This window comes from Rhinolophus sinicus, chromosome 8 (assembly GCF_057876585.1).
Source record: "Rhinolophus sinicus isolate RSI-liver-muscle chromosome 8, RSI-T2T, whole genome shotgun sequence".
NCBI classification, from domain to species: Eukaryota; Metazoa; Chordata; class Mammalia; order Chiroptera; family Rhinolophidae; genus Rhinolophus; species Rhinolophus sinicus.
In genome coordinates this window covers 32719405-32737861 of record NC_142508.1, presented here as the reverse complement: position 1 = coordinate 32737861, position 18457 = coordinate 32719405, and the positions used below count along the sequence as shown (strand labels likewise).

Genomic DNA, 18457 nt, shown 5'->3' with positions numbered 1-18457 from the left:
CACAAGAGAGAACAGTTAAGAGTGGCATTTTTATCCCCCAGGCAACATTTGGCAATGTGTGCAGTCACTTTTGCTTGCTCCGCCCTGGGGTGGGTGGTAATGTCATCTAGTGGGTAGATCCAGAGGTGCCATTAAATCCAGCAATGGACAGGACAGCCTCTCCCCACTCCTGCCCCACTCCCCCGCCAAAGGATTGTGCAGCGTAGTGTCAGGAGTGCCGAGGTCGAGAAACACCAGCTTAGGTGTTTTGTCTGCTTAAAGATGGTCACTGCAGACCACTCAGCTTGAGGGAATGGAGGGCTGAAAATCCAGGGTAAGGCATGCCTATTATTACAGAACTGGAATCATGTCCTGTGTCTATCAGAAGAGATAAAACACAATTAGAAAAGTTTGATAGATTAAATATTTAAAAAGTTTTAAAATAAAAGGTGCCCCATCTGGCCCTGCTGACTCTTCACCCCCTTTACATGCTTTCCTGGAGCTCACGCTGCCCGTCATGCTGGGTTTCTTGCTAGCGCCCATGCACATACCTCTTTATATGTCAAGGAAAGTGTTTCCCATTTATTAAGCGCAATACAGGATTTCATTTTTATTTTATTTTATTTTTATTTTTTATTTTTTTAAGAAGGGCACAGCTCACAGTGGCCCATGAGGGGATCGAACCGGCAACTTTGGTGTTATCAGCAACACACTCTAACCAACTGAGCTAACCGGCCACCTCCCAGGATTCCCTTTTATTTATTTATTTATTTATTTATTTATTTATTTATTTATTTAAATCAATTAAGTTTTTTCTAAAACTTTAAGTATGATTTTCCAGGACCCATCAGCTCCAAGTCAAGTAGTTGTTTCAATCTAGTTGTGGAGGGCGCAGCTCACAGTGGCCCATGTGAGGATCGAACCTGCAACCTTGTTGTTAAGAGCACTGCGCTCTAACCAACTGAGCTAACCGGCCGCTCCCAGGATTCCCTTTTAGAAGCAGTCTAAGAAAAATAAAAATTGGGTCACTTTAAGAAAAGTGATTAATAGTCACAGCTTGTGGTCCGTGGAGCACTGGTGGCATGTTAGGCCTGTTCCAGGTTCTGTTCCCTCTGCACCCATTTAATTTCATGGCATGCCAGGCCGCTGCAAAGTCAGGAAAACTTGGCCATTGCCACTTAACTTACCCAATATAGAATATACACTTCATTTCATGAAGCTGTCCTCTCTATTTTTTTGTAGTAATCCTTTTTTAATGAAATGTTGAAGACAGTAGATAATATTTGATGTTCCTGTAAATGTCCTTATGTGACCATATCACTATGTAGCATTCTCAGTTTTATTATTTTTTAGTAGTTATGAAATGCTGAAGTCTAGAGTCACTGAGTCTGCCCCTCCCCTGGCCCGTTCTCTGAGGATGAATCTTTATGCTCACGTCCCTGCCTCCCCACAATCCTGCACTTGGTCTCAGGCTGCTGGCCCCACATAGTGGTGTTCACTGTTTCCTCAGTAATGGAGTGTTTGGGAGACAAGGGTCTGGAGCCAGACCCCTGGTGTTCACTCCAGCTCTGCTCTTTAAAAACTGTGGCCCTGGGCAAGTTACTGAACCTGTCTGTGCCTTCCTGTGCTCATTGGTAAAACGGGGTGATAATGATATCTACTTTCCAGGACTGTGGCAAGAGTAAATGGGTAACTTACGCAGAGGGCTCAGAACACCTGGTGTGATCCCGTTGTGTGCAGGTTAGCAACTGAAAACCCTGCTACCACCACGACTACTGTTACTCTCATCAGATTCTTTTGGTCCTTGTGTCTGGACTCGGCACCTTCTGGAGCTGAGTTGTGTAGCTTTGAGGTTATAGCACAGAGAGCAGAGATGGCTAGACCTGGCTTGCATATTGGCTCCGCCACTCACCACTTACGCGCTCTTTGGCAAGTCGCGTTATCTGCTTGAGCCTTGGTTTCTTCAGTGATAAAATGGTGTTGATCACAGTATGTACTTCCTGGGATGTTATGAGGAAATCCTGAGATACAGAATCCTCATGTTGTCTGTGGTCTGTAGGAAGAACGATATACAACTTAGTTTAGGATCTAAAAAAAGACCTAGATCAATGAAGACACATACCTTGTTTTGAATGAAAAGAGTCAATATTTTAAATATGTCAATTGCTTAAATTACTCCATAAATTTATTTCAATTTTGAAATGACATAATTCATTAAAGTTGGTTGGAATATGATTGTACTCTCTATATATTAGTTTTTGGTTTAGTATTAGGAATAACAACTCCATGTCAGTATGGCATATCTGTGGTTTCCAGCATTTTGCGTGGATGGGAGCAGCTTCATTCTGAGGTCTTGTCCACATCCTGAAGTCCCTGACTAGACTGACAGGTTGTGTTTCTTTTCACAGAAATCCTTATGTGCTCTTTCTCCATGAACAGGGTGTCCTGTTCCCAGACCTGAGCTGATCTACCAGCTGGAGCAGGAGCTATGGACAGTGAAGAAAGACCTCTCGCAAAGCACCTGTCCAGGTAGGAGCCAAGATGTGGGCAAGTGGGAGACCCTGCAGGCTTGAGACCTCGAGGAGACCACTGTCATGGATCCCTGGGGAAGCTTCTTGTGGCCTGTCTGGTGGTTTGGAAGCCTTGTAGCCCTTTGATCCGTGGGCCCTCTGACCTCATGGAGGACAGAGGTGTGTGAGCTAAGATCTGTCTTAGGCTCAAAGCCTGACTTGCCGACTCCCAGCTCTGTGGTCAGAGCGAAGTTACAGGATCTCGCTGTGTGTTCATATAAGCTAAAACTAGCTACCAGATCAGACAAACTCCAGAATCTCAGTGCTCAGCATATGGAAACTGTTTTTCTCACTTCCCCTGAGGTGGGTCCATGTGAGTCAGCGGGGAGCTGTGTACCACACAGTTAATCGGGGACCCAGGTCCTTTCTGTCATCAACATGTGGCTTTCATGTTGTCCTGACATCCTGCAGCTGGCAGAGGAGAATGGAGAGAGGAAGGGGGAATGTCACACCTACTCCCACAAACATCGGGTTCCCCTCACATCCCCCTGACGAGAACTAGGCATTCAGGCCCACTTGGGTGTGTGGAAGTGTGAAGCTGTGTGTCCAGTTTGAGGAGCGCAGGGTTTGGTGAGTGTTGTCTGCTACACTCAGTGTGTTCCTGGAAGATGCTAGTAAATCACGTTTTCTGTGTCATGGGGTTGTTTGGGGCTGTAAGCACATCATGCATTTATGCATAAAACTGCTTAGCACAGTGTCTGAGCCATAGGAAGTGGTTCATGAAAAGTAAGTTGTTGGTATTATTTATCGCGTCAACTGAGAAGGTCATGTTGGCATTTTCTTCATTCTGTTAATGTGTATGACATTGATCAGTTTTTGTATGTCAAACCTTCTTTGCATTACAGGAATAAACCCCACTTGGTAATGGTATATTATCCTTTTCATATGCTGCTGGATTCAGTTTGATAATTTTTTTTTCTTTCTTTTTTTTTTTAGTTAAATTTTATTAGTTTCAGGTGTACAAAACAGCATAATGATCAGAAATTTACGCCCCTCACAAAGTGATAACCACCCCAAGTCTACTACCCCTCTGACATCATACATAGCCTATTACAATACCATATTTCCTGTTGTGTACCATATATATACATCCTGTGACCATATATATACATGTATATATATGTATATATATGTATATATACATATATATGTAATTATATTGACGTTTAATATTCTATATCAGCTTTAGGTGTAGAGTGCAGTGGTCAGGCATCTACACGATCTATGAAGTAATCCACCCCGATACGTCCAGTACCCTTCTTACACCCTACATAATCTTTATAACAATATTGATTATATTCCCTATACTGTATTGCATATCCCCATGACGATTTTGGGACTACCAATTTGTACTTTCTAATCCCTTCACCCTCTCTCCCATCCCCCAACACCCCTCCCATCTAGCAACCATCAGTTTTTTTCTCTGAATCTATGAGTCTGTTTCTGTTTTGTTTGCCTTATTCTGTTCTTTAGATTGCACATATAAGTGAGATCACATGGTGTTTGTCTTTTTCGGTCTGTGTTTCCCTGAAAATAAGACCTAGCCGGACAATCAGCTCTAATGCGTCTTTTGGAGCAAAAATTAATACAAGACTCAGTCTTATTTTACTATAAGACCCGGTCTTATATTATAGTAAAATAAGACTGGGTCTTGTATTAATTTTTGCTCCAAGACGCATTAGAGCTGATTGGATGGCTAGGTCTTATTTTTGGGGAAACACGGCAGATCCATCAATGTTGTTGCAAATGGTAAGATTTCATTCCTTTTTTTTTTTTTAATTCAAGTTTATTGGGGTGACAATTGTTAGTAAAGTTACACACATTTCAGGTATACAATTCTGTATTACATCATCTATAAATCCCATTGTGTGTTCACCACCCAGAGTCAGAGATTTCATTCCTTTTAATGGCAGAGTAATTCTCCATTGTATAAATGTACAACAATTTCTTTATCCAGTTGTCTATTGTTGGGCATTTCGGTTGTTTCTATATTTTGGCTATTGTGAATAGCTCTCCAGTAAACATAGGGGTGCATGTAGTTTTTTGAATTGGTGTTTTGGATTTCTTTGTATAGATACCCAGGAGTGGAATTGCTAGGTCATAAGGTAGTTCTATTTTTAATTTTTTGAGGAACCTCCATACTGTTTTCCATAGTGGCTGCACCAATTTGGAATCCCACCAACAGTGCACCAGGGGTCGCTTTTCTCCACATCCTCACCAACACTTGTTTTTTGATTTATTGATGATAGCCATTCTGACAGGAGTGAGATGGTATCTCAGTGTGGTTTTCATTTGCATTTCTCTGATGATTAGTGACATTGAGCATCTTTTCAGACGAGATCGGGCGCGTTCAGGGTGGTATGGCCGTAGACTGAGCATCTTTTCATACGTCTCTTGGCCATATGTATGTCCTCTTTGGAGAAATGTCTCTTCATGTCCTCTGCCCGTTTTTTAATTGGGCTGTTGGTTTTTTTGATGTTGGGTTGTGTGAATATTTTTTGTTTTAATTAATCCCTTATCAGATGTATCATTGGCAGATATCCTCCCATTCAGTAGGATGTCTTTTTGTTTTGTCGATGGTTTCCTTTGCTGTGAAAAACCTTTTTGGTTTGATGTAGTCCATTTGTTTATTTTTTCTTTTGTTTCCCTTGCCCTAGAGGATATATCAGTAAAAATATTATTAAAGGTAATGTCTGAGGATTCACTTCCTATATTTTCTTCTAGGACTTTTATGGTTTCAGGTTTTACATTTAAGTCTTTAATCCATTTGAGTTTATTGTAAATGGCTTAAGAAGGTGGTCTAGTTTCATTTTTTTGCTTGTATCTGTCCAGTTTTCCCAGAACCATTTATTAAATAGACTGTCTTTACCCCAATGTAAATTCTTGCTTCCTGTGTGATTAAATGACCATATAGGCATGAATTTATTTCTGGGCTCTGTGTTCTGTTCCACTGATCTATGTGTCTGTTTGTATGCCAGTACCATGCTGTTTTGATAACTATAGCTTTGTAGTATAATTTGATATCAGTTAGCACGCTACCTCCCACTTTGTTGTTATTTCTCAGGATTGCTGTGGCTATTCGGGGTCTTGTAAGATTCCATATAAATTTTAGGATTATTTGTTTTAGTTCTGCGAAAAATGTCGTTGGTATTTTGATAGGGATTGCGTTGACTATATTGCTTTGGGTAGTATGGATATTTTAGCTACATTAATTCTTCCTATCCATGAGCATGGTATATGTTTCCATTTGTTTGTATCTTCTTAATTTCTCTTTTCATTATCTTATAATTTTCTGAGTACCAGTCTTTTATTTCCTTGGTTAAATTTATTCCTATGTATTTTATTTTATTTATTTATTTTTATTTTTTAAAAAAAAGATGTTATAAAGCTTTATTATAAAGAATAAAAAGGAAAAAGAGAATTGAAAATACTTAACGATCACTTAACATTGTTATCTGTGCTCCATCAAAATCTAACAATCATGCCTTTTTCACACCTATATATACAATACAAACTTTTCTACAACTACCAACTTTATTTTCTTCAGGGAGGAGAGGTTCATATGAAGGGAGTGGGGAGTATTCTTAAATCAACAAAAGTTTACTGTCACAATAATCTAATTGAGAAGAAGAAAAAATTGAAATTAAAATCCTATAGAGATGGAGAAGAGAGGGCTAGGAACAAAAAAAATAAACAAGCAGTAGGTAGCAGGAAATTAACAAACCAAGAAAAATTGGGGTAAGGGAAAGAAAAAAACTCTAGGGAACTGATTTATATATAATTTTTTTCAATATAGTCCAAAATGTAATTTTTTATTGTTTTTTCACATTTTCTTTATTGAAATAATTAATTCATTTGGGAGGGATAGCAATGGACAAAAATATGCCTAATAAAATATTTCTGTTAACTGAATCTGTAAAATTCCCAAGTCCAAATTCAGAAAGGAGGTAAAAATCAGAATAATGTGCTCAGAAGTATCCAAGTTTCTCAAAAATATTAACAGTATATGTACTGTCTATTTCTTAAATGTCTGCTTGCACCTTTTTGCAATACTCCTGCTTCACTTCACTACCTTTTCTGGCCTACTGATATTCTCAAACCAGCACAGTCTTTAAAAAAAGAAGGAAAAGAAAGAAAAAAGGAGTACTTGAATAGCACAAATCCTAGATTTAAAAAATAAAAGTTCAATGACCAAAAAAGGATTCTAAAATCAATTACATTAGCCCTCGTAAATAAGTGTACTACATATACTATTCTGGCCACTGCTGAAGTTTCTCTGTGACCACTAAGAATGCCAGATGAGTAGTTAAACATTTGAATAAAGTATTTTCAAGCTCTTGTTTATAGGCGAACTACTGACATACTAACTGAAAATAACTCATCATTAAATGAGATAGCTATAAATCTCTATCTGACATTTTATTAAACTGCAGTAAGAGAAATTCCATTGTCTGATTCTGGCAAATGTAAATATTCAAGAATGGTAAAATTTAGGGAAATGATCTGAAACAGATATCACCTGTTCCTGTTTTTGCATCAAATTAGGAAATTCTTGGAATCACTAGCAGTGTTCCAAGGTGTCTCTCCCATAATTTACACTTAAGTTATAACTGTGGGTTAATTACAGGTTTGTTTGTTATATTTTCCGGTAACTTGTGTTTAAATATATTTCTGTCATGTTGAAAGATGTTATGTCCCTAAAACTGAGCCAAAGAATTTGAGAAGGGAATTAGTTCAGTAACTCACATTTTAACCTCCAGTGGATTTTGTCTGAACAGAATGTGACTTACAATAGGCAGTTTTCATAACTCTGTCTGAAATGAATGATCCAAAGGTCAGAGCTTTGGGATGCTGCTGTGGCACTTGGTAGCACTCAGTAAATGTTTGCTGAATAACTAACTATTCAGATTGAATAAATCTGAAAGACTTCAATAAGTTTTCTTTCACTATTTCTACAATATAAAATTTATACCATTGTAGGTAAAAATCTTAACATTCTCCTGCCTTTAGGCATAATGAATCAATCTCCCACTCTCAAAGATCTCAAAAATGTCAAGTGTATTTTGTTTGGAATGTTTGAGACATTAACAAACCTCCCTGAAGCTTTTCTTTTTATTTTTTAATAAGACAATGATAAAGAGATGGTATTTATTGTCATAACAAAGGACTAACTGTGCTCTAGGCCCTAGAGTCTAGGAAAACACTAAGTATAACAGTAGATTTTACAAAAAAATTTCTTCAGTTTTATCCAAATATAATAAAAACTTGAGAGTTAGAGTTAGAAAACAAGCCACTATGTAAGTATATGTATAAGAAGTCTTTAAATCTCTTATTAGTGTATTCTTTGGTAGTTCTTACCAGATAGAGGAAGAGCCCATGTTAAAGTCTGCTGGACTCTGTGCTTCTTTAACAATTATAGCTTCTTCTTGATTTCCAGTTTCTTTTAACTAGGTGGCTCAAGGGTAACAATATCAGAATCATCACTGACAGTTCCAAAATAGACATTGTCTTCAGGTGACTTTTCCTCTCCCTCAAGTGCTGACTTCGTTTCCTCCAAAGCTGGATAAACAGTTTCTCCCACTAACATTGTGCCATTTTCGCTTCTCTCTCCTTGCTCTACCTGCAGTACTTGTAACTCCTCTTGCTCTGAAGATGAATACTCTGGGGTGAGCTCACAGCTGTCACTGGCTGTACCATGTTCAGAATTCACCATCTCTTTATTGACCCCTCATGATTGATGAAAGTCCAACCACAAGACGATTCACTGTCACTGGAGTTTTCAGGCATATTTTAGGTCTGAAGGGGCAGCGCCACCTCCACCCCACTGCGCTGGCTGTCGTGGTGGCGGTGGTCATAGCCGTATTTTATTTTTTTTATGCAATTTTAAATGGGATTGTTTTCTTAATTTCTCTTTCTGATACTTCATTATTGGTGTATAAAAATGCAACCGATTTCTGAATATTAATTTTGTATCTTGCCACTTTATTAAATTCATTTATCAGTTCTAATAGTTTTTTGATGGAATCTTTGGAGTTGTCTCTATATAGTATCCTGTCATCTGTAAATGAGGACAATTTTATTTTGTCCTTTCCAATTTGGATGCCATTTATTTCTTTTTCTTGTCTGATTGCTCTGGTTAGAACCTCCAGTACTAAACTGAATAAAAGTGGTGAAAATGGGTATCCTTGTTTTGTTCCTGATCTTAAGGGGAATGATTTTAGCTTTTCCCCATTGAATGTTATATTAGCTGTGGGTTTGTCATATATGGCCTGTATTATGTTGAGATATGTTCCCAGTATTCCCACTTTGCTGGGAATATCATCATGGATGCTGGCTTTTGTCAAATGAATTTTCTGCATCTACTGATACGACTGTATGATTTTTATTTTTCATTTTGTTTATGTGGTGTATCACGTTAATTGATTTGCGCATATTGAACCAACCTTGCATATCAGGAATGAGTCCTATTGATCATAGTGTATGTATTTTTAATGTATTGCTAAATTAGTTTTGCTAATATACATATACATATATATATATATATATATATATATATATATATATTTTTTTTTTTTTTTTTTTTTTTTTTTTTTCCTTTCCTTCTTCTGCTTCACCCCCACTCTGGTTCAAGCCGTTGTTCTCAGTCTAGTGTAGGACACAGCTCCCTGGCCCATGCTGGCATTATGAGCCTTGTGCCCCCCCTCCCCCACAGCTCAGGCAGTCGGTCACCTGTTGTCAGTCGGCTGCTCACAGCAGCTCATGGCAGCTCTCGCCTGCTGCCGGCCACTCACGATGGCTGCCAGCCACTTGTGCTGGCCATCGGCTGCTCATGGCAGCACACGGTAGCCCACGGCAGCACACAGCAGCCCACGGCAGCTCACGCTGACCTCCAGCTGCACAGCCCAGCTCCAGGGAGAGCTGTTGTTCACAATCTTAGCTGTAGAGGGCACAGCTCACTGGCCCATGTGGGAACTGAACCGTCTCAGCGTTGGGAGTGCGCGCTCCAACCACCTGAGCCACCGGGCCGGCCCAGTTTTGCTACTATTTTCTTGAGGATTTTTGCATCTGTGTTCATTAGGGATTATGGCCTGTAGTTTTCTGTTTTGTAATGTCTTTGTCTGGTTTTTGGATCATGGTAATGGTGACCTAGTAAAATGAGCTTGGGAGCTTTCTTTCCTATTTGATTTTTTGGAATAGTTTAAGGAGAATAGTTGTTAATTCTTTTTTGCATGTTTGGTAAAATTCATCTGTAAAGCCATCTGGTCCAGGACTTTGTTTTTTGGGAGCTTGTTGATTACTGATTCAATTTCATTGGTAGTAATTGGTCAGTCAGATTTTCTGTTTCTTCTTGATTGAGTCTTTGAAGATTGTATGCTTCTAGGAATTTATCCATTTCTCCTAGATTGTCTTAATTTGTTGGTGTATCATTGCTTGTAGTATTTTCTTAAATTTTTTTGTATTTCTGTGGTGTTGGTTGTCAGTTCTCCTCTTTCATTTCTGATTTTCTTTATTGGGGTGCTGTCTCTTTTTTTCTTGATGAGTCTGGTTAAAGGTTTGTCAGTTTTGTTTATCTTTTCAAAAACCAGCTCTTGGTTTCATTGATCTTCTATATTGTTTTTTTGTTTGTTTGTTTGTTTTTTGTTTTTTGGTGTCTATTTTGTTTATTTCCACTCTGATCTTTGTTATATCCTTCCTTATACTCCCTTTGGGCTTATTTTGCTGTTCTTTTCCCAGTTTCCTTAGGTGGAAAGATGGATTGTTGATTTTGAGATTTTTCTTGTTTCTTTAGGTAGGTCTGCATTGCTGTGAATTTCCCTCTTAGGACTGCTTTTGCTGTGTTCCATAGATTTTGGGTCATTGGGTCATGTTTTCCTTTTCGTTTGTCTCAAGGTATTTTCTGATTTCTTCCTTGATCTCATTGTTGACCCACTCATTATTTTGTAGCATGTTATTGAATTCCCATGTGGTTGTGTGTGTTTTTCAGTTTTTTTCTTATAATTGATTTCTAGTTTCATACCACTGTGGTCAGAGAAGACACTTTATATGATTTCATTCTTCCTAAATTTATTGAGACTTTTTTTGTGGCCTAACGTGTGGTCTGTCTTTGAAAATATTCCATGTGCACTTGAAAAGAATGCATATTCTGCTGCTTTGGGGTGAAATGCTCTAAAAATATCATTTAAATCCATCTGGTCTAGTGTGTCATTAAGGCCACTGTTTCCATGTTATTTTCTGTCTGGAGGATCTGTTCATTGGAGTCAGTGGGGTGTTAAAGTATTCTACTATGATTGTGTAATTATTGGTCTCTGCCTTTGTGTCTGTTGATATTTTATATATTTATGTGATTCTGTGTTGGATGCATAGATGTTTATTAGGGTTTTGTCTTGTTGGATTGATCCCTTTATTATTATGTAATGTCCTTCTTTGTCTCTTATTATAGTCTTCGTTTTAAAGTCAATTTTGTCCAATATAAGTATTGCTACCCCAGCTTTTTTCTCGTTTCCATTTGTGTGAAGTATCTTTTTCCATCCCTTTACTTTCAGTCTGTGTGTGTCTTTTGATCTGAGGTGGGTATCTTGTAGACAGCATATGCATGGGTCTTGTTTTCTTCTTATGCATTCAGCTACCGTATGTTTTTTTTCTTTAGATTTTTTTTTATTGGGGAAGGGGAACAGGACTTTATTGGGGAACAGTGTGTACTTCCAGGCCTTTTTTTCCAAGTCAAGTTGTTGTCCTTTCAATCTTAGTTGTGGAGGGTGCCGTTCAGCTTCAAGTTGTTGTCCTTTTAGTCTTAGTTGTGGAGGGTGCAGCTCAGCTCCAGGTCCAGTTGCCGTTGCTAGTTGCAGGGAGCGCAGCCCACCATCCCTTGCGGGAGTCAAACCAGCAACCTTGTGGTTGAGAGGACACTCCAACCAACTGAGCCATCCGGGAGCTCAGCGGCAGCTCAGCTCAAGGTGCTGTGTTCAATCTTTAGTTGCAGGGGGCGCTGCCCACCATTCCTTGTGGGACTCGAGGAGTTGAACTGGCATCCTTGTGGTTGAGAGCCCACTGGCCCATGTGGGAGTCGAACCGGCAGCCTTCGGAGTTAGGAGCATGGAGCTCCAACTGCCTGAACCACGGGGCCGGCCCTACCCTATGTTTTTTGATTGGAGCATTTAATCCATTTACATTTAAAGTGATTATTGAGAGGCACATAGTTACTGCCATTTTATTATTCATATTTTTTATTTTCTACTTAAATAAATCCTTAGAACATTTCCTGTAATAATGGTTTGGTGTTAATGAAGTCCTTTAGCTTTATTATCTGGGATTTTTTGTTTGTTTGTTTGTTTCTATTTCAATTTTAAATGATAGCCTTACTGTGTAGAGTAGTCTTGGTTGTAGGCCCTTGTTTTTCATTACTTTGGATGTTTCCTGGCACTCCCTTCTGACCTGCAAAGTTTCTGTTGAGAAATTAGCTGATTGTCTTATGGGAGCTTCCTTGTGAGTAACTAGCTGTCTTTCTCTTGCTGCTTTTTGGATTCACTCATTGTCTTTAACCTTTGCCATTTTAACTATGATATGTCTTGGTGTGGGCCTGTTTGGGTTCATCTTGTTTGGGATTCTCTGTGTTTCCTGGGCTTGTATTTCTATTTCCTTCAACAGGTTGTGGAAGTTTTCAGTTATTATTTCTTTTTTAATGATGAAATCTGAATTAAGTCTGTAGTTTATAGTAGTGTACCAAGATTATTTTCTTTTTTTTTTTTTTTTTAATTTTATTGGGGAGCATTGGGGAAGTGTGGTTCTCCAGGGCCCATGAGCTCCAAGTCATTGTCCTTCAATCTAGTTGTGGAGGACACAGCTCAGCTCCAAGTCCAGTTGCTGTTTTCAATCTTTAGTTACAGGGGGTGCAGCCCACCATCAAATGTAGAAATTGAACCGGCAACCTTGTTGTTGAGATATCGTGCTCTAACCAGCTGAACCATCCGGTCGCCCCTCAGTTATTATTTCTTCAAATAGGTTCTCGATCACTTGCTCCCTCTCTTCTCCTTCTGGTATTCCTATGATACAAATGTTCTTGTGCTTGATGTTGTCCCACAGGTCCCTTAAACTATCTTTATTGTTTTTTATTCTTTTTTCTTTTTGCTGTTCCATTTGGGTGTGTTTTGCTACCCTTTCTCCTAAATCGCTGATTCAGTCCTCAGCTTCATTTGATCTGGTGTTGATTCCTTCTAGTGTATTCTTCATTTCAGTTATTGAATTCTTTATTATGGTTTCTATGTCCTTTATGCTTTCTATCTCTTCGTTGAAATTCTCACTAAGTTCCTTAAGCATTTTAAACTCTGTCTCTGGTAGGTTGGTGGCCTCCATTTCATTTAGTTCCATTTCTGGAGGTTTTGCCTGTTCTTTTATTTGGGACATATTTTTTTTGTTTCCTCATTCTGGCTGCTGCTGTCTGTTTGCTTCTGTATTAGGTAGTTGTCCTATGTCTTTCAGTTGCTGGGGTGGACTTATGTAGTATGTGTACTGGGTAGTCCGATTGCACAGTCTCCCTGATCTCCTCTCCAAGAATATCCCTTGTGTGTGTTCTGTTGTAGTTGAACCTTGATTGCTTTTGGCACATCAGTAGGTGGGGTTGACTTCCAAGTTGAGTAACCGTGAGGATTGTCTCTACCCACAGTGTATGAGCTGCTCTGTGGGGGCTGACCCCTCAGAGGAGGCTTTGCCCTTACAGACTCTTGTGCCTGTTGAGACCCCCTCCCCTTTGGGTGTGCTGCTTGTGGGGCTAACCAGGTAGTGCTCTGGTGTGTTCTGAAGCTGGCCTCTGGGTGTGTTGTTTCTGGTGTCTTTTGGGCGGGTATCCAGACAGCAGGCCAATTTCAGCTTCAAGTGTTACCTGACCATGGCTATCTGATAGGAGCCTCAAAGCTGTCTGGGCTGGACTTGGAGGGATATGGGGTTCGCCTCGCTGTGAACTGAGGCTGCGTTCCACCAATTGTGGGCCTGAGGCAGCTTAGCAAGAGGCCCAGGGCCCCCTAGGCCTCTCACCACCTGCCAGCTGCCCATAAGGTCTAGCTGTTTAAAGAGGCTTCTGAGATGCACGTGCCTGGCTGGTTGACCCAGTGTTGAGAGTGTCCATGGTGATGCAGCACTAGCTGGGTGGGGTAGAGTTCAAGGGAGTCACAAGACATGACTGGTTTTTACAAAGTTAATGCAGATTCAGTTCTTATGCCAGTGCCCAGCCTGTGACCACCTTGCACAGCACCCGCAGAACACTGAAGCCAGCCACCACCTCAAGCTTGCAAATTCTCAAGAGTTGCCCCTAAGTGGGCAGGTTTTGGGTCACTGTCCACCACCGGGGCTATTGTGGATTGTACACTGCTATAGAAAACATCTGCAGCTTGTGGGATTGGGCCAGCCACCCAGGCGCCCAGAGTGCCCCAGCAGTGCAGCTCTAAGTGGACAGGGTAGGATTACAGGGAGCTAAGGGGCATGGTCCATGGTTTTATAAAGTCAGTGCACTCTCGGCTCCTGCCCTGGTGCTGGGCCTGTGTCCACCCTGCAAAATCCCCCAAGAATACTACGACTAGCTACTGCTTGTCTCAGGCCTGCTACCGCCTATCTACACAACAGTGCAGGTGTTGGGTCACTGCCTTCCAGCAAACACGGGCTGCCACAGGCCCTCTGCCCACTTTAATCTGTAGCCGGTGTGGCGGGGCCAGCAGCCCAGCAGTCAAGTTGCCTGGGCGATGTAGCACCAGCTGTGTGGACGGGGGGGACCCAGGTTGTCAACAAGGCAGTGCACACACACAGATTCCCCCAGACCAGTGCATCAAAGTCTTGGCCTTTTGGGGAAGGGCTTAACCCTCAATAGATGGTGCCATCCTGTAAGCCACACGTGTGTCAGGCTCCACACAGGGACAACAATGGCCTCTGTCCCTTTGGCTCCAGCACCAAAGTCACTCAATTCAGCCCTTCCCCGTGTGTCTCTGGGCCTCCCTAGCTGCCACCTCTCCAGCAGAGATCATGAGTGCCCATGAGTGAGTGAGTCCATGTGCCGGCTCCACAAGAAGGTGTCTTGGGTTCCACCTGGCTTCCATCCCACCAGGAAGGGAAGACAGAGTCCTCACTGATTTTCACTGCCAGATGTTATAGGAACGCCTCTTTCTGGCACAGGATCCCTTAGCTGGGGAGCCTGGTGTGGGGCTGGGGGTCCTCTCCCTCTTCAGGGGGTACCTCTGCTAACGAGGTCTCCCTCCTGGCATACAACCTCTCTCTGTGGGTTTCACATCTCTGTCCCTCCTACCAGTCTTGATGTGGCCTCTTCTTTATATTCTTAGTTATATTCGTTCTCTCAGTTTGCTAATATTTTATTGAGGATTTTTGCATTGGTTTTCATAAGGGATAATGGTCTTGTACTGGTAGTGTCTAGTTTTCTTGTAGCGGTAGTGTCTGTGAGCATCAGTCAGCCCCTCACAGTAGCTCTCGCTGGCTGCCATCCACTCACTGGCTGCTGGCTACTCACGCTGGCCACCGGCCGCTCATGGCAGCACACGGTAACCCATGGCAGCACACAGCAGTCCACGCTGACCTCTGCTGCTCACTGTAGCACAGCTCCAGAGAGAGCCATTGTTCACAGTCTTAGCTGTAGAGGGCGCAGCTCACTGGCCCATGTGGGAATTGAATCGGCGACCTCAGCGTTAGTAGCACAGCGCTCCAACCACCTGAGCCACCGTGCTGGCCTTTTTTTTGTTTTTTAATGTAAGCATGTGTAGCTACAAATTTCTCTTTTACCACTGCTTCCACTGCATGCCGTAAGTTTTGGTATGTTAAGGTTTTTTTTCATTAGGAACGAATCATACTTAGCATGATATCTTTTTAAAGCTGTTGAAACTAAATTTGTGGCCTAACATAAGGTCTACTCTGGAAAATGTCCCATGTGCCCTTGAGAAGAATGTGTATGCTATTACTGTTACGCAGAATGTTACATGTTTATTAGCTTTAGTTGGCTTATTATGTTATTTAAGTCCTCTATTTCTTTACCAGTCTCTTGTCTGATTGTTTTATCTATTATTGAGAATGAGGTATTGAAGTCTTCATCTATTATTATAGAGTTGTCTCTTCCTTCCATTTTGGCACTTTTTGTTTCATATATTTTTATATCTACAACTATGTGTTTACAATTGTTACATCTTCTTGTTGTATTATACCTTTTATTAATATAGTCATGTACTACATAATGACATTTTGATCAACAGTGGACTGCATATATGATGGTGGTGCCATAAGTTTATAATTTCTTTATAACCTTTTATACTGTATTTTTAATGTATCTTTTCTGTTTAGATATGTTTAGATACACCAGTACTTAACATTGTATTACAGTTGCCTACAGTATTGAGTACAACAACATGCTGTATATGTTTGTATCCTAGGAGCAACAGGCTGTACCATACAGCCTAGGTATGTAATGTAGTATGCTCTACCATCTAGGTTTGAGTAAGTGCATTCTATGACTTTCATACAACGAAATCACCTAATAATGCATTTCTCAGAATGTATCCCCGTTGTTAAGTGATGCATAACTGTATATAATGTCCTTTATTGTCTCATAACCTTTTTTTATTAAAAATAAATTTTATCTGATGTTAATATAGCCACCCCTGCTCTCTTCTGGTTAGTAGTTGCATGAGATACCCTTCTCCATCCTTTGACTTTCAATCTATTTGTGTCTTTGGATCTAAATTGAATCTCTTGTAAACAGCATATAGTTGGATCATGTGGTTTTACCAATTCTGTCTATCTCTTGTCTTTCATTTACATTTAATTTACAGAGTAATTACTGATATGGAGAGATTTTTGTCATTTTGATATTTGTTTTCTACATGCATTATAGCTTTTTTCTTCCCTCATTTCTTGTATTATTGTCTTCTGTGTTTAATTAATTTTTTGTAGAGAAATGTTTAAATTCCTTTCTCATCTCCTTTCGCAGATATGCTATAGGTATTTTGTTTGTGGGATTACATTTAACATCTTAAAGTTCAAACATTAATTTGATTTTGTACCAGCTAAACTTCAATAACATAAAAAACAAACTCCTCTACAACTGTCCGCACCCCTTTCAGTTATTCATGTCCCAAAATTACATCTTTACATATTGTATACCCAGTAACTTAAAGTAATTGCTCTCTTAAATGCATTAGTGTCTTAAGTTATGTAGGAAACTACATTATAAACTAACGTTACAATACTTGCTTTTAGATTAATAATTTTAAAAAATTCATCTCCTAAATTATGTAGAAAACAAAAATTGTAGTTCTAAACCATTGTTAAAATAACACTAGCTTTTAAAATTGCCTATGTATTTACGTTTATCGAGACTGTTATTTCTTCATATGGCTTTGAGTTACTCTCTAGTGTCCTTTCATTTCTAGTGTCCTGCAGGACTCTCTTTAGAATTTTTTGCAAGGCAGGTCTAGTGGTAACAAACTCCCTCAGCTTTTATATATGGGAACATCTTAATTTCTTTCTCACTGTTGAGGACAGTTTTGCCAGATATAGGATTCTTGGTTGACAGGTCTTTTTTCTTTTACACTTGAATATATTGGCCCATTCTCTTTTCGCCTCCTAAGTGTCCAGTGATAACTATGCTGATATTCTTATTGAAGATCCCTTTTATGTTTCATGCTTGATATTAAGATACTCTCTCCATCTTTGGCTTTCAAAAGTTAGATATAATTCTTCTCAGTGTGAGTCTATTTGAGTTCATCTTGGAGTTCTTTGAGGTTGTTGGATATTTATATTGATGTTTTTAATGGAGTTTGGGAAATTTTCAAGCCATTTGTTCAAATATTCTCTGATCCTTTATCTCTCCTCCTGGGAATCCCACATGAGTATATTAATTCACTTGGTGGTATATCACAGGTCTTTAGGTTCTGTTCACTTCAGTCTTTTTTCCTCAGACATGAGAATATCCATTGTCCGATCGTCAAGTTTGCTGTTTTGTTCTTCATGCTCAAATCTGTCTTTGTGGCCCTCTAGTGAACTTCTTGTTTCACTTATACCTTTCTGCTTCAGAAATTGTTTTTGGTTTCTTTTTAGGTTTCCTAGCTCTTTATTGATATTTCCATTTTGTTTATACACTGGTACCTCGGTTTTTTAACATAATCCATTCCAGAAGACCATTTGAGTTCTGAAACATTTGAAAACTGAGGCACGGTTTCCCCATGGAAAGTAATGCAAAATGAATTAATCTGTTACAGACCTTTAAAATCAACCCCTAAAACTGCAAATTTAGCATGAATTTTACTATCTAATGATACCATAGACCCATAAAATCTACGGTGTTTGTAAACCAAAATGTTCGTCAATGGAGACGTTCAAAACTGAGGTACTACTGTACATAACTTAAGTCTTTGTCTAGTAAGTGTGCATCAGGTGTTTTTCTGGAAAATTTTTGGAGGGGATCCAAACATAAGCTACCATATTCTCAGGGACTCGTTACCCTCCTAACATTGATGTATGGCAGTAAATGCCTGAAGTATTGCCAACCTAGAAATTTCAACTGGTTTCAGGGTCCAAATTTGATTGACTCTTATTTCATAAGCACAATGGATTGACTCATTACCCACATAACTCAGTCTCTTGCCCTCTCATCATCTCTTTCCAGAGGCCCAGTTATCTTATAGCTCAATGCCCCAATCCTTTAATCACATGGTTAGTATTTCAAGTGTGGCCAGGACTTGCCCTGAGTCATCTCTTCAGCATAAACTATCTAAAGGACCAAATTAGTTACCTATTTGTATAAATATCCAACCTGGAATTGACTGTGTCTGCTCTCTAGTATTGTGTTCCGTAACCCAGCCACTCCCCTGAGTCTCCTATTCAAGGTGTCAACAGTCCAGGGACCAGGAAAGAAAGAAATTGCA

The 18457-nt window shown here is 39.8% G+C and overlaps 1 protein-coding gene and 1 long non-coding RNA gene across 3 annotated transcripts in view; one reads left to right on the top strand and one right to left on the bottom strand.

Annotated features, from left to right (window-relative positions):
* The window catches only part of LOC148757477 (uncharacterized), a 31930-nt gene that overhangs the window by 866 nt on the left and 12607 nt on the right, over positions 1-18457 (bottom strand). Inside the window, exons 2-3 of one of the 2 annotated variants that reach the window (XR_016022168.1) lie at positions 1678-2032; positions 6-357 (exon numbers count right to left, since the gene is read on the bottom strand). This is a non-coding gene — a long non-coding RNA (uncharacterized LOC148757477). Of the gene's footprint in view, positions 1-5; positions 358-1677; positions 2033-18457 lie in introns of those variants that run through there. The other variant, XR_016022167.1, reaches the window with a different exon arrangement.
* Positions 1-18457, top strand: part of ZNF805 (zinc finger protein 805) — a 32375-nt gene that overhangs the window by 2667 nt on the left and 11251 nt on the right. Inside the window, exon 3 of the mRNA XM_074315433.2 lies at positions 2419-2508. Coding sequence (XP_074171534.2) covers positions 2419-2508 — 90 coding nt within the window. The remainder of the gene's footprint in view (positions 1-2418; positions 2509-18457) is intronic.